Here is a 14081-nt window from a genome sequence, read left to right on the forward strand (position 1 = left end):
AATGTAAGAGAAAAGAGCAAAAAAACATCAATCAGAATGTCATGAGAAAAAGCTCAAATGTTTCAACTAATAGTTATTAATAATATTCCTAAATAAAGTTGTGTCTTCATATATGTATATCTGTTTTTAGCATTTTTTTTAAAAATACATAAAAAATATCTTTTATTAGTACGCAATATGTAGTATTTATTACAATATTTTTGTTTTTCATATATGTTAGTGGATATAAAAAGCTGCACTGCACCCATAAAAGTCTATTTTACAATAGAATACACAGACTCGGATATAATAATACAAATAAAATGGAGACCCATAGAAAACATGGCCTCAGATCAGGACTAAAGTCCCCAGAGTAATCCAACATCCTTAATTTAAGCAGGTAAAAACATCATTGAGCTTAAAATCTCTTTTCCAAGAGTGACCCGGACAACGGGGCATCAAAAACCAAGTTACAGAACTACATATAAGAACAAGAAAACCAGCAGCAGTCACACACCACAATTACAAGTCATTTACATCAAACTAAATGTTCCAGTAAAAACAACTTCAAAATAAGTACAATGCCCAATAGAAATAAATCCTTTAAAATGGCCTGAAATTCCCCCAAAGTGATCAGCTCAGGTGGTCTCAGATCCTTTTGTGAGTCATTCCATGACCGTGGAGCGGCTGACCCCCCAAGATTTGTGTAGGCTCTAGGAACAAACATGCTAAGTATGTCCTGTGACCTTAAGCCCTAGCAACTGCAGTCTCTAGACGTAAAGGAACACAAATAAGGTCTCTAGACGTAAAGGAACACAAATAAGGGAACCAGACCAAGAAGTTTTACTGCCGTGTTACAGACACTGTTTGGAAACAATAAAGTTATGTAAATAAACATTTACAAAATATTTCCAAGTAAATAGTTCATTTCACAACATATATATCTGCCACAGGAAGTCGGTGGAACGATATCAATATCTGATTTAACACATTTGTTTTTGCCCTTAAAGCCCTCCTGTGTCCAGGGACTTACTTCCTGTGTCCAGGGACTTACTTCCTGTGTCCAGGGACTTACTTCCTGTGTCCAGGGACTTCCTTCCTGTGTCCAAGGACTTACTTCCTGTGTCCAAGGACTTACTTCCTGTGTCCAGGGACTTACTTCCTGTGTCCAGGGACTTACTTCCTGTGTCCAAGGACTTACTTCCTGTGTCCAGGGACTTACTTCCTGTGTCCAGGGACTTCCTTCCTGTGTCCAGGGACTTCCTTCCTGTGTCCAAGGACTTACTTCCTGTGTCCATGGACTTCCTTCCTGTGTCCAAGGACTTACTTCCTGTGTCCAAGGACTTACTTCCTGTGTCCAGGGACTTACTTCCTGTGTCCAGGGACTTACTTCCTGTGTGCAGGGACTTACTTCCTGTGTCCAGGGACTTCCCTCCTGTGTCCAGGGACTTCCCTCCTGTGTCCAGGAACTTACTTCCTGTGTCCAGGGACTTCCTTCCTGTGTCCAGGGATTTCCTTCCTGTGTCCAGGGACTTACTTCCTGTGTCCAGGGACTTCCTTCCTGTGTCCAGGGATTTCCTTCCTGTGTCCAGGGACTTACTTCCGGAGTTTAACAATAACAAAAAGGACAACATATTTTGTTGATGATAAAAATATATCAATCCAATCTAGTTGTATAGACCATATACTGACAATTTACTTGGTATCATTACTGTCGATATTTGTATCGATCCGCCTACCTTTGTTTACATTCAAGCGCTTAGTGGTTAGCTAATAAATGACGTGCAATATGAAGGCTAAAATATGAGAAGGGAGACTGTTGAACAACTTAAGCTGTACATCAAGCAAGAATGGGAAAGAATTCCACTTCAAAAATGTGTCTCCTCACTTCCCAAACCAAAACTGAGTGTTGTTCAAAGGAAAGGCCATGTAACACAGTGGTGAACATGCCTTTTTTGCTGCCATTTAATTCTAAGTTCATGATTATTTGCATAAAATAAGAAAGTTTGTCAGTGTGAACATGAAATATCTTGTCTTTGCAGTCTATTCAATTGAATATAAGTTGAACAGGATTTGTTGTATTCTCTTTTTATTGACCATTTACACAACCTGACAAGTACACTGCTGTGATTAATCATGATTAATCTATAGGAAGGGACAATGCACAGATACCTTCAAATCAAAGACAGATACTGTATATTCTGCTCCAGATTATAGCCAAATAGCTCATTTCCATCTGCAGTCCCTGGCTACCTAAATTAAAAATATACTACAACATGCAATACAATTACAACAATAAAATGAAGTCATCAAATAGTCATAAAATGCCCTCTCATGTACACATACTTCTACATTACAACCACCCCTCCTTTACATCATAACTACACAACACATGCTCTTATTCACGTTTGTCATCATTTGCAAAAACAAGCATGATTTGAACACACACACACCTCACACTTTACAACAAAATGCTCTCATGCATAAATATAACACACATGTGTCAATCATAGTGTCCGCCTTATTGACCGTGTGAGCAGCTTTGATTGCTCCAAAGACACTTTTTGACTTCAATTGTGAATGAAGAGTCATCTGTTGGACTTGTCAAGTTTGTTGTGAGGTGGTTTCATTCCTTTATGACTTCATATGAAAAAGGCTGATTGTGCAAAAGAGGGTTTACATCTGGGTATGCTACACTGCCCCCTGGTGGAGGCTCCTGTGTTTCTACTTGTCACAGCACATGTAAAGTGGACAAAGTGCTCAAGTGGCGCTGGTGCAGTGTTATGTAGGATTCCATGGGCCATTGGTATTGATGCTAATCTTTGAATGCTAGCAACATTTAACAATCTATATTTTTGAAGAACTAACCAGTGATGTTGTGGTTTTTGCTCAAGGATTTTGAGGGATTGTTTGTGCAAAGTCTCCAATGGCCTCAGTGTCATTTTGCTTGCCTGCGACCGACATCTTATACAACAATAAAAAGCAGACATAATCATTGCATTAAAATACTTTTAAAATAATTTTGATGTTGTACTAAAGCCTCTGTTTGATATGTTCTTTAAAGGCGTACTGAAATGAAATGTTTTAATTTAAACGGGGATAGCAGATCCATTCTATGTGTCATACTTGATCATTTTGCGATATTGCCATATTTTTGCTGAAAGGATTTAGTAGAGAACAACGTAGATAAAGTTCGCAACTTTTGGTCTCTGATAAAAAAAACAACCTTGCCCCTACCGGAAGTAGCGTGACGTAGTCAATTGTTCACTCCCTCATATTTTCCTATTGTTTTCAACGCAGCTAGAGCTATTCGGACCATTACCCCATTAATTTGAGCGAGGATGAAAGATTCGTGGATGAGGAACGTTAGAGTGACGGACTAGAATGCAGTGAAATACATATTTTTTTTCGCTCTGACCGTAACTTAGGTACAATCCGGCTCATTGGATTCCACACTCTCTCCTTTTTCTATTGTGGATCACAGATTTGTATTTTAAAGCACCTGGGATACTATATCCTCTTGAAAATGAGAGTCCAGAACGCCAAATGGACATTCAGTGCCTTTTATCTCCACGACAATACATCGGCGAAATGCTTTAGCTAAAAGCTAACGTGATAGCATCTTGCTTTAACTGCATATAGAAACAAAAGAAATAAACCCCTGACTGGAAGGATAGATAGAAAATCAACAATACTATTAAACCGTGGACATGTAAATACACGGTTAATGCTTTCCAGGCTGGCGAAGCTTAACAATGCTGTGCTAACGACGCCATTGAAGCTAATTTAGCAACTTAGCAACCGGACCGCACAGAGCTATGCTAAAAACATTAGCTCTCCACCTACGCCAGCCAGCCTTCATCTGCTCATCAACACCCGTGCTCACCTGCGTTCCAGCGATCGGCAGAAGGACGAAGGACTTCACCCGTTGCGTTTGGCGGCCCGGAGACGTAGGAAGTCAAGGTGAGGTCGCCGGCTAGCGAGTCTGCTCTCCAACAAAGTCCTCCTGGTTGTGTTGCTGTAGTCCGCTGCTAATACACCGATCCCACCTACAACTGTCTTCTTTGCAGCCTTCATTGTTCATTAAACAAATTGCAAAAGATGTCCAGAATACTGTGGAATTATGAAATGAAAACAGAGCTTTTTGTATAGGATTCTACGGGGTACCATAACTTCCGTTTAACTGACTACGTCACGCGCATACGTCATCATACCGCGACGTTTCAGCCGGATATTTCCCGGGAAATTTAAAATGTCACTTTATAAGTTAACCCGGCCGTATTGGCATGTGTTGCAATGTTAAGATGTCATCATTGATATATAAACTATCAGACTGCGTGGTCGCTAGTAGTGGCTTTCAGTAGGCCTTTAAGCCAAGTGTCGGCTCTAAAATGGCACCCAGGTAGCGATATTCACTAACAGTTGGTATTATTACCTTATCAACAGTTATATTCGGAAAGGATGACGTTTTATATTTGTTTACAAAACACATTGTTGCCGTTTCCTTGATGTTGAATGTAAGACTAGAGTCATGCAGCCATGTGGCCACCTTCTCCATGGCTGATGGACGTTTTCTGGCAAGCGTTTCAGCGTTCCTTCCCCAAGTAGAAATAACCGTGTCATCTGCATACATCTAGATAGCTTTTTATATTTTTATTTGAGTGTTTAAATACAATAATGAATATATACACTACCGTTCAAAAGTTTGGGGTCACCCAAACAATTTAGTGTTCGAGCCTTCATTTCTAAGAACAAGAATAGACTGTGGAGTTTCAGATGAAAGTTCTCTTTTTCTGGCCATTTTGAGCGTTTAATTGAGCCCACAAATGTGATGCTCCAGAAAGTCAATCTGCTCAAAGGAAGGTCAGTTTTGTAGCTTCTGTAACGAGCTAAAGTGTTTTCAGATGTGTGAACATGATTGCACAAGGGTTTTCTAATCATCAATTAGCCTTCTGAGCCAATGAGCAAACACATTGTACCATTAGAACACTGGAGTGATAGTTGCTGGAAATGGGCCTCTATACACCTATGTAGATATTGCACCAAAAAGCAGACATTTGCAGCTAGAGTAGTCATTTACCACATTAGCAATGTATAGAGTGTATTTCTGTAAAGTTAAGACTACCGTAATTTCCGGACTATAAGCCGCTACTTTTCCCCCTCGTTCTGGTCCCTGCGGCTTATACAAGGGTGCGGCTTATACAAGGGTGCAGCTTATTTACGGCCTGTTCTTCTCCGACACCGACAAAGAGGATTTCGGTGGTTTTAGTACGCAGGAGGAAGACGATGACACAATGATTAAAGACTGACTTTTCATATACCGGTAGGCTGGTTATTTTGATAACGTACAGGCGAGCACTTTGTATTACTTTGCACCGTTGTATTATTTGTACTCTGCACGAATGCTGCTCGCCATGTCAAAGATGTGAAAGTTTGATTGAAAGATTTATTGTTAATAAATGGGACGCTTTGCGTTCCCAAACAGTCATTTCTGTCCCGACAATCCCCTCCGTGGTAGCAGGAACCCCTATATACTACGCTAATTACACATCAAAACCCTGCGCCTTATAGTCGGGTGCGGCTTATATATGGAGCAATCTGTATTTTCCCCTCAATTTAGCTGGTGCGGCTTATAGTCAGGTGCGGCTTATAGTCCGGAAATTGCGGTAGTTTAGAGTTATCTGCATTGAAAAGTACAGTGCTTTTCCTTCAAAAATAAGGACATTTCAATGTGACCCCAAACTTTTGAACGCTAGTGTATATCATTTTGTTTGAATTTGTTTAAGGTGTAAACAAATCAGTTATCATTGTTTGTTGGGGGTAGAGTTGTTATCGACAACCCTACAGTCTGGGTTTGTTATCATTAATATCATTTATATTTATGGGGTTCACAATGTATTTTTGAATAAAAGAAAAATGTCCTTAGATTGTGTTGACATTCCTTCAAAGTTTTCAGGATATTGACTTTATTTCGGAGTACTGTGTGCACATAAATGTAATCGCAAGCAACCAATTCTTTTGCCATCCTCAGGTCAAACTTGGCTGTGAGGCACCCAACTCCAAAGTGGTGAAGGTGCCGGAGAGTCCTCCATTGCGTCACAAGGTCAGCGCCATACCTTTTGAGCAGACCGATGCTACGGTCCGAACCTGGGACGAATGCCGCCTCCTGGATTTCGAGTCATCCGATCGCCCTCTGGTGGTCAACTTTGGCTCGGCCACCTGACCGCCCTTCGTCAGCCACTTGCCAGCTTTCCGGCGGCTGGTGGAAGACTTCAGCGACGTGGCTGATTTCCTCTTGGTGTACATCGACGAGGCTCACCCGTCCGACGGCTGGTCGGCCCCGCCTATGGGCTCCTACTCTTTTAACGTGCGGAAGCATCAAAGTTTAGAGGAGAGGCTGGGGGCGGCGCGGGAGCTCATGGACCACTTCTCCCTTCCCCCGCAGCTGCAGCTGGTGGCCGACTGTATGGACAACAACGCCAATGTGGCTTACGGCGTGTCCAATGAACGGGTGTGTATAGTCCACCACAGAAAGGTGAGCTACCTCGGTGGCAAGGGGCCTTTCTTTTACAATTTGAAGGATGTGCGACGATGGCTGGAAAAAAGCTACGGGAAACGGTAGAAGCAAACAACAACAAGCACAGAAGAGGAAATATCCATTTCACGTATTTGAGACATTCCAAATGATTAACTGACTAACTTCAGTACGTAGACTTCCGTATGACTTAACGCAATTTTTGCTGCTGTTGCACGATTCCTTTTGAGGCTTTAGGACTAGGGTTTCCAAAAATGAAAGGGGCCCACTTTGATATGTTTTGGATGCTAAAACTATGCTAAGGTAGCAGAACAAAACAATTGACATCATTTGTGTAAAATGTTTAATAATGAATTCATTACATTTCATAGAAAAAATGGTCCCCGCACTTTGGGCACTCGGCTGTAGAAAAACAACAACTTTGTTGTACTGTAAAATACAAACATTTTACAAAAGTTGTTACTCTTATAGCATACTTGCCAACCTTGAGATCTCCGATACCGGGAGGAGGGGGGTAGGGGCGTGGTCGGGGTGGGCGGGGGGCGTGGTTGGGGGCGGGGGGCGTGGTTAATAGGGGAGTAGTACTTGACTTTCAGTGAATTCTAGCTATATATATATATATATATATATATATATATATATATATATATATATATTTATTTTATTATACATATAAATAAAATAAATACTTGAATTTCAGTGTTTCGGAGGCTATCCATTAGATGGCAGTTTTGTCCTGTTTAACTTCTCCGTTCATGATGAGTATATCATTTCGGCCACCGTGTTCAACGGAGAAGTCTGTTCTACAAAATGTACAGGCAACATAATTACATACCCCTTCCCCTTCGAACTGTCCTGGATGAACTGAAATTCTTGTTTCCATTGGTTTTGGAACTTGCAAGCGTATTTCTTCATCTTGCTCGTCTTCGGCGTCGCCATGTCTGTAACTTCCTTGTTCTTCTGCTTGGTCTCCTTGTTGTGTGCGCAGTTGTGCACTCTACTCTCTAAAAGCCCTAGATGTTATGACGTCATTGGGCAGGCAAGCTGTTTATATTGTGGGAAAGCGGACGTGAGAACCGGCTGTCCCCACTCAGGTCCGCGTTGAGCTGGAGGGGGCGTGGCCTCCAGCTCCGGCTGAATACCGGGAGTTTGTCGGGAGAACATTTCTGCCGGGAGGTTATCGGGATAGGCGCTGAATACCGGGAGTCTCCCGGTAAAACCGGGAGGGTTGGCAAGTATGTCTTATAGCCAGACCTGTGTTTAGTTCCGTACCTGAAGGTTTCACCCACAACTGCTGCCTTGCTCAGAGGTTGTCACGTGACAACCTCTGGCCCAAACCGTCAGCTACGGAACTCAACACGGGTGTGGCTATAAGAATAAGAAAATCGCATCATTTTTTGAAGACCTAAAGAACCTCTTTGGATTGTAGACACAAAGGTTGTAAACATTCACTTGAACCCAGGCTTTTGAAGGCTTAGCTATTGTTTACCATGTTGTTTGATTTATTTTGCCCTTTCTTGCACTGTGGAACCCGTTTAGGTCAGAGTTCTCCCAAAGGGACATTTTTCAGTCTGCTCACGTCATCTTCAAAACGTCAAGGATTCCTTGTTTTTTGCAAAAGCGGGTTGGTAAAGATGTCAACAGCCATCAAAACAAACATACAGCTGATGCTCACCTTCAACGCTTCGGCGTGGCACCAAATGTGTCCTTCAGCCGTTCTTTCGAACACAAAATGTCAATTTTGCGTAAACGGAGGAAAACCATGTCAATTGTCATAGGTTCGAAAAAAGGTTCTTTATCTCAGTCACGAGTAAATGTGCAAACATTGGCTGTAAACTTCACTTCTATGGATGGACATGTCAACTGAAACGGGCTCCACTGTGTTAAGATTCCCATTCCAGTGCTCTACATGTTACAATTGACTTGGTACCCAAATTGTCCCCTGGTTTTATAGTCCACCCATTGCACTCTACATGTTACAATTGACTTGATACCCAACTTGTCCCCTGGTTTTATAGTCCACCCATTCCAGTGCTCTACATGTTACAATTGACTTGATACCCAACCTGTCCCCTGGTTTTATAGTCGACCCATTGCACTCTACATGTTACAATTGACTTGATACCCAACCTGTCCCCTGGTTTTATAGTCGACCCACTGCACTCTACATGTTACAATTGACTTGATACCCAACTTGTCCCCTGGTTTTATAGTCCACCCACTGCACTCTACATGTTACAATTGACTTGATACCCAACTTGTCCCCTGGTTTTATAGTCGACCCATTGCACTCTACATGTTCCAATTGACTTGGTACCCAACTTGTCCCCTGGTTTTATAGTCCACCCACTGCACTCTACATGTTACAATTGACTTGGTACCCAACTTGTCCCCTGGTTTTATAGCCCACCCACTGCACTCTACATGTTACAATTGACTTGATACCCAACTTGTCCCCTGGTTTTATAGTCCACCCACTGCACTCTACATGTTACAATTGACTTGGTACCCAACTTGTCCCCTGGTTTTATAGTCCACCCACTGCACTCTACATGTTCCAATTGACTTGGTACCCAACTTGTCCCCTGGTTTTATAGTCCACCCACTGCACTCTACATGTTCCAATTGACTTGGTACCCAACTTGTCCCCTGGTTTTATAGTCCACCCACTGCAATGTCAACACTACTGCTTCTACCAAAACATGTGAACAAAACCTTCTCTTTCTAAACTGGAAAGTAAACATTTTTTAGTCCGAGCATCCGTGCCTTCCCAAGTGGCATTTGGCACACCGTATCGCTCAGTCCAATTAGGTCACTGCGAACTTCCCCCAATTGTTCTCATTCACGCACCTCCATTGACTGCCGCCTTCAAAGGGCTGGCAAATGAGCTCAGCCCCAAACTCACAATTGCACTTCAGGAAGCGATGGAGTTATTGTTGTGTTTGACCCGCATGAGTCTGTCTACATGTAGCACACTATGTCCTCATGAGTCTGTCTACATGTAGCACACTATGTCCTCATGAGTCTGTCTACATGTAGCACACTATGTCCTCATGAGTCTGTCTACATGTAGCACACTATGTCCTCATGAGTCTGTCTACATGTAGCACACTATGTCCTCATGAGTCCGTCTACATGTAGCACACTATGTCCTCATGAGTCTGTCTACATGTAGCACACTATGTCCTCATGAGTCTGTCTACATGTAGCACACTATGTCCTCATGAGTCCGTCTACATGTAGCACACTATGTCCTCATGAGTCTGTCTACATGTAGCACACTATGTCCTCGTGAGTCTGTCTACATGTAGCACACTATGTCCTCATGAGTCTGTCTACATGTAGCACACTATGTCCCCTTCTAAGCTTCGGACTTCATGTAAGTCACCGGCGTTCAGACTATCCGTGCCAGAGTCAATGCTTTGAAAGAGTACCAGTGATCTTCCAAAATTCGAAAATCTTTTTTGACCTCCATGTGCAGGTCATTTATTTAGGTCAGGGGTGCCCAGACTTCCGAGTCCATGGTTCTCGCAGTCAAGGCGTTGATGGGATCCGGTTTGGTGGCTGCAGGATTAGGTCTCTGTTTTTTGCAGATGATGTGGTCCTGATGGCTTCATCTGGCCAGGATCTTCAGCTCTCACTGGATCGGTTCGCAGCTGAGTGTGAAGCGACTGGGATGAGAATCAGCACCTCCAAGTCCGAGTCCATGGTTCTCGCCCGGAAAAGGGTGGAGTGCCATCTCCGGGTTGCGGAGGAGATCTTTCCCCAAGTGGAGGAGTTCAAGTACCTCGGAGTCTTGTTCACGAGTGAGGGAAGAGTGGATGGTGAGATCGACAGGTGGATCAGGGGTGCCCAGACTTCCGAGTCCATGGTTCTCGCCCGGAAAAGGGTGGAGTGCCATCTCCGGGTTGGGGAGGAGATCTTGCCCCAAGTGGAGGAGTTCAAGTACCTGGGAGTCTTGTTCACGAGTGAGGGAAGAGTGGATGGTGAGATGGACAGGCGGATCGGTGCGGCGTCTTCAGTAATGCGGACGCTGTATCGATCCGTTGTGGTGAAGAAGGAGCTGAGCCGGAAGGCAAAGCTCTCAATTTAGCGGTCGATCTACGTTCCCATCCTCACCTATGGTCATGAGCTTTGGGTTATGACCGAAAGGACAAGATCACGGGTACAAGCGGCCCAAATGAGTTTCCTCCGCCGGGTGGTGGGTCTCTCCCTTAGAGATAGGGTGAGAAGCTCTGCCATCCGGGAGGAGCTCAAAGTAAAGCCGCTGCTCCTCCACATGGAGAGGAACCAGATGAGGTGGTTCGGGCATTTGGTCAGGATGCCACCCGAAGGCACGTCTGACTGGTAGGAGGCCACGGGGAAGACCCAGGACACGTTGGGAAGACTATGTCTCCCGGCTGGCCTGGGAACGCCTCGGGATCCCCCGGGAGGAGCTGGACCAAGTGGCTGGGGAGAGGGAAGTCTGGGCTTTCCTGCTTAGGCTGCTGCCCCCGCGGCATGACCTCGGATAAGCGGAAGAAGATGGATGGATGGATGGTGCCCAGACTTCTTGACTTGGGTGCCGCATTGGGCAAAAAAATAATTGGTCGAAGGCCTAACCTTAACCTTTTTTTTTGCCCAATGATTAGGGAAGGCTGTTTGCATTCAGAGCATAATTAAAGGCCATTGACCTGAAGTACTCACGTTGTCCACTAGATGTTGACGTCAAAGCAGCATCAAAATTGTAAGGCTATTAAAATAAATGCAGTCTCCCTGTGGGTAAGATTCAAGACGTCTCGCGGGCCATAGTTTGGACACCCCGACTTAGGTCCAATGGGTTATTTTGGGATTTGTTGAGAACGTGGCAGCTAGCATTCTGGCGCTGAGGACATTTACTTTGGAAAAGCAAACTATTTGGCATTCTTGCTTTACAACTTGATGTGTTCAACATTCTGAGGTCATGTTGTAGCATGAATACAGTACTATTAAAGCCGGGTGTTGTAGCATGAATACAGTACTATTAAAGCCGGGTGTTGTAGCATGAATACAGTACTATTAAAGCCGGGTGTTGTAGCATGAATACAGTACTATTAAAGCCGGGTGTTGTAGCATGAATACAGTACTATTAAAGCCGGGTGTTGTAGCATGAATACAGTACTATTAAAGCCGGGTGTTGTAGCATGAATACAGTACTATTAAAGCCGGGTGTTGTAGCATGAATACAGTACTATTAAAGCCGGGTGTTGTAGCATGAATACAGTACTATTAAAGCCGGGTGTTGTAGCATGAATACAGTACTATTAAAGCCGGGTGTTGTAGCATGAATACAGTACTATTAAAGCCAGGTGTTGTAGCATGAATACAGTACTATTAAAGCCAGGTGCAGGCACATGCTAACCCGACTCTTGCCAGAGCCTTGAAGTTGGCCGAGCTCCACACAAGGATGTGGGCTCCACACAAGGATGTGGGTTCCACACAAGGATGTGGGCTCCACACAAGGATGTGGGCTCCAAGGCATTGCAAACTCCTTCCAGATAGCAACAACTCATGAATTGATTGAAACTTGTATTAGTAGATTGCACAGTACAGTACATATTTATTAGTAGATTGTACAGTACAGTACATATTTATTAGTAGATTGTACAGTACAGTACATATTTATTAGTAGATTGCACAGTACAGTACATATTTATTAGTAGATTGTACAGTTCAGTACATATTTATTAGTAGATTGCACAGTACAGTACATATTTATTAGTAGATTGTACAGTACAGTACATATTTATTAGTAGATTGCACAGTACAGTACATATTTATTAGTAGATTGCACAGTACACTACATATTTATTAGTAGATTGCACAGTACACTACATATTTATTAGTAGATTGTACAGTACAGTACATATTCCGTACAATTGACCACTAAATGGTCACACCCCAATAAGTGTTTCCACCTGTTTAAGTCGGGGTCCACTGGGCGGGGCTTCATAGATGTGATGTAATCAGGATGGCTGGGCGGGGCTTCATAGATGTGATGTAGCGCCAAGCGACTGTTGGATTGAAACAACAATGGCGGCACGCAGCCTTGCAACTCTTTTGTTGTCACATCTATAAAATATTCATTCTTTAAAAGATGAACACAACTTTTCACTCTGTCGTGATCCAACATGTCGGCTGTTCTGGTTTCTATTTCCCAGCGTGGCTCTCGTCAGCGTCACGGCTTGATCTCCACGTGGCGACTTGAAAGGCCTACTGAAAGCCACGACTACGCAGTCTGATAGTTTATATATCAATGATGACATCTTAACATTGCAACACATGCCAATACGGCCGGGTTAACTTATAAAGTGACATTTTACATTTCCCGGGGAACTTCCGGTTCAAAACACCTCTGAGGATGACGTATGCGCGTGACGTAGCCCGGGGAACACGGGTATGGCTTCCACATTGAAGCCAGTACAAAATAGCTGTTTTCATCTCATTCTGGGTGTATTGTGGACATCTTTGTTCATGAATCTGTTGCAATTATGTTCATTGCATTATGGAGAAAGAAGCTGAGCAAGCAAAGAAGAAAGTTGTCGGTGCGAAGCGTCTATTTTGCGAAGGAAGCCAGCAGCAACACGTACACAGCCGGTGTTTCTTTGTTTACATTCCCGAAAGATGCAGTCAAGATGGAAGAACTCGGATAACAGAGACTCTAACCAGGAGGACTTTTGACTTGGATACACAGACGCCTGTAGAGAACTGGGACAACACAGACTCTTACCAGGATTACTTTGATTTGGATGACAAAGACGCAGACGTGCTACCGTGAGTATGCAGCTTTGGCTTCCAAACATTTGATCGCTTGACCGTATGTGCGCGTCACGTACGTAACTTTGTTTAAATATATAAGCTTTACGAACCTTGGGTTAGGTGAACGGTCTTTTGGGCTGAGTGAGTGTGTGTGTTGTGCAGGTGTTTGAATTGGATTGGCGTGTTCTATGGAGCTAGGAGCTAGCAGAGGAGCTAGGAGCTAGCATAACAAAGACGTAGGTGTTTTTATGCAGGATTAATTTGTGGCATATTAAATATAAGCCTGGTTGTGTTGTGGCTAATAGAGTATATATATGTCTTGTGTTTATTTACTGTTGTAGTCATTCCCAGCTGAATATCAGGTCACCCCCGCCTCTCACAGCATCTTCCCTATCTGAATAGCTTCCACTGCCCTCTAATCCTTCACTCTCACTTTCCTCATCCACAAATCTTTCATCCTCACTCAAATTAACGGGGAAATCGTCGCTTTCTCGGTCCGAATCTCTCTCACTTCATGCGGCCATCATTGTAAACAATAGGGAACTTTGCGTATATGTTCAACTGACTACGTCACGCTACTTCCGGTAGGTGCAAGCCTTTTTTTTATCAGATACCAAAAGTTGCGATCTTTATCGTCGTTGTTCTATACTAAATCCTTTCAGCAAAAATATGGCAATATCGCGAAATGATCAAGTATGACACATAGAATAGATCTGCTATCCCCGTTTAAATAAAAAAAATTCATTTCAGTAGGCCTTTAAGTGGCACCTCATCAACATGACAGACAGCT

General features: G+C 43.3%; 1 protein-coding gene across 2 annotated transcripts in view; it reads left to right on the plus strand.

Annotated features, from left to right (window-relative positions):
• The window catches only part of dio2 (iodothyronine deiodinase 2), a 46697-nt gene that overhangs the window by 2064 nt on the left and 30552 nt on the right, over window positions 1–14081 (plus strand). The window contains exon 2 of one of the 2 annotated variants that reach the window (XM_062034742.1): window positions 6011–6490. In XM_062034742.1, the coding sequence (XP_061890726.1) occupies window positions 6011–6490 (480 nt within the window). Of the gene's footprint in view, window positions 1–6010; window positions 7015–14081 lie in introns of those variants that run through there. The other variant, XM_062034741.1, reaches the window with a different exon arrangement.

The sequence above is a fragment of the Entelurus aequoreus genome, linkage group LG23 (genome assembly GCF_033978785.1).
Source record: "Entelurus aequoreus isolate RoL-2023_Sb linkage group LG23, RoL_Eaeq_v1.1, whole genome shotgun sequence".
NCBI classification, from domain to species: domain Eukaryota; kingdom Metazoa; phylum Chordata; class Actinopteri; order Syngnathiformes; family Syngnathidae; genus Entelurus; species Entelurus aequoreus.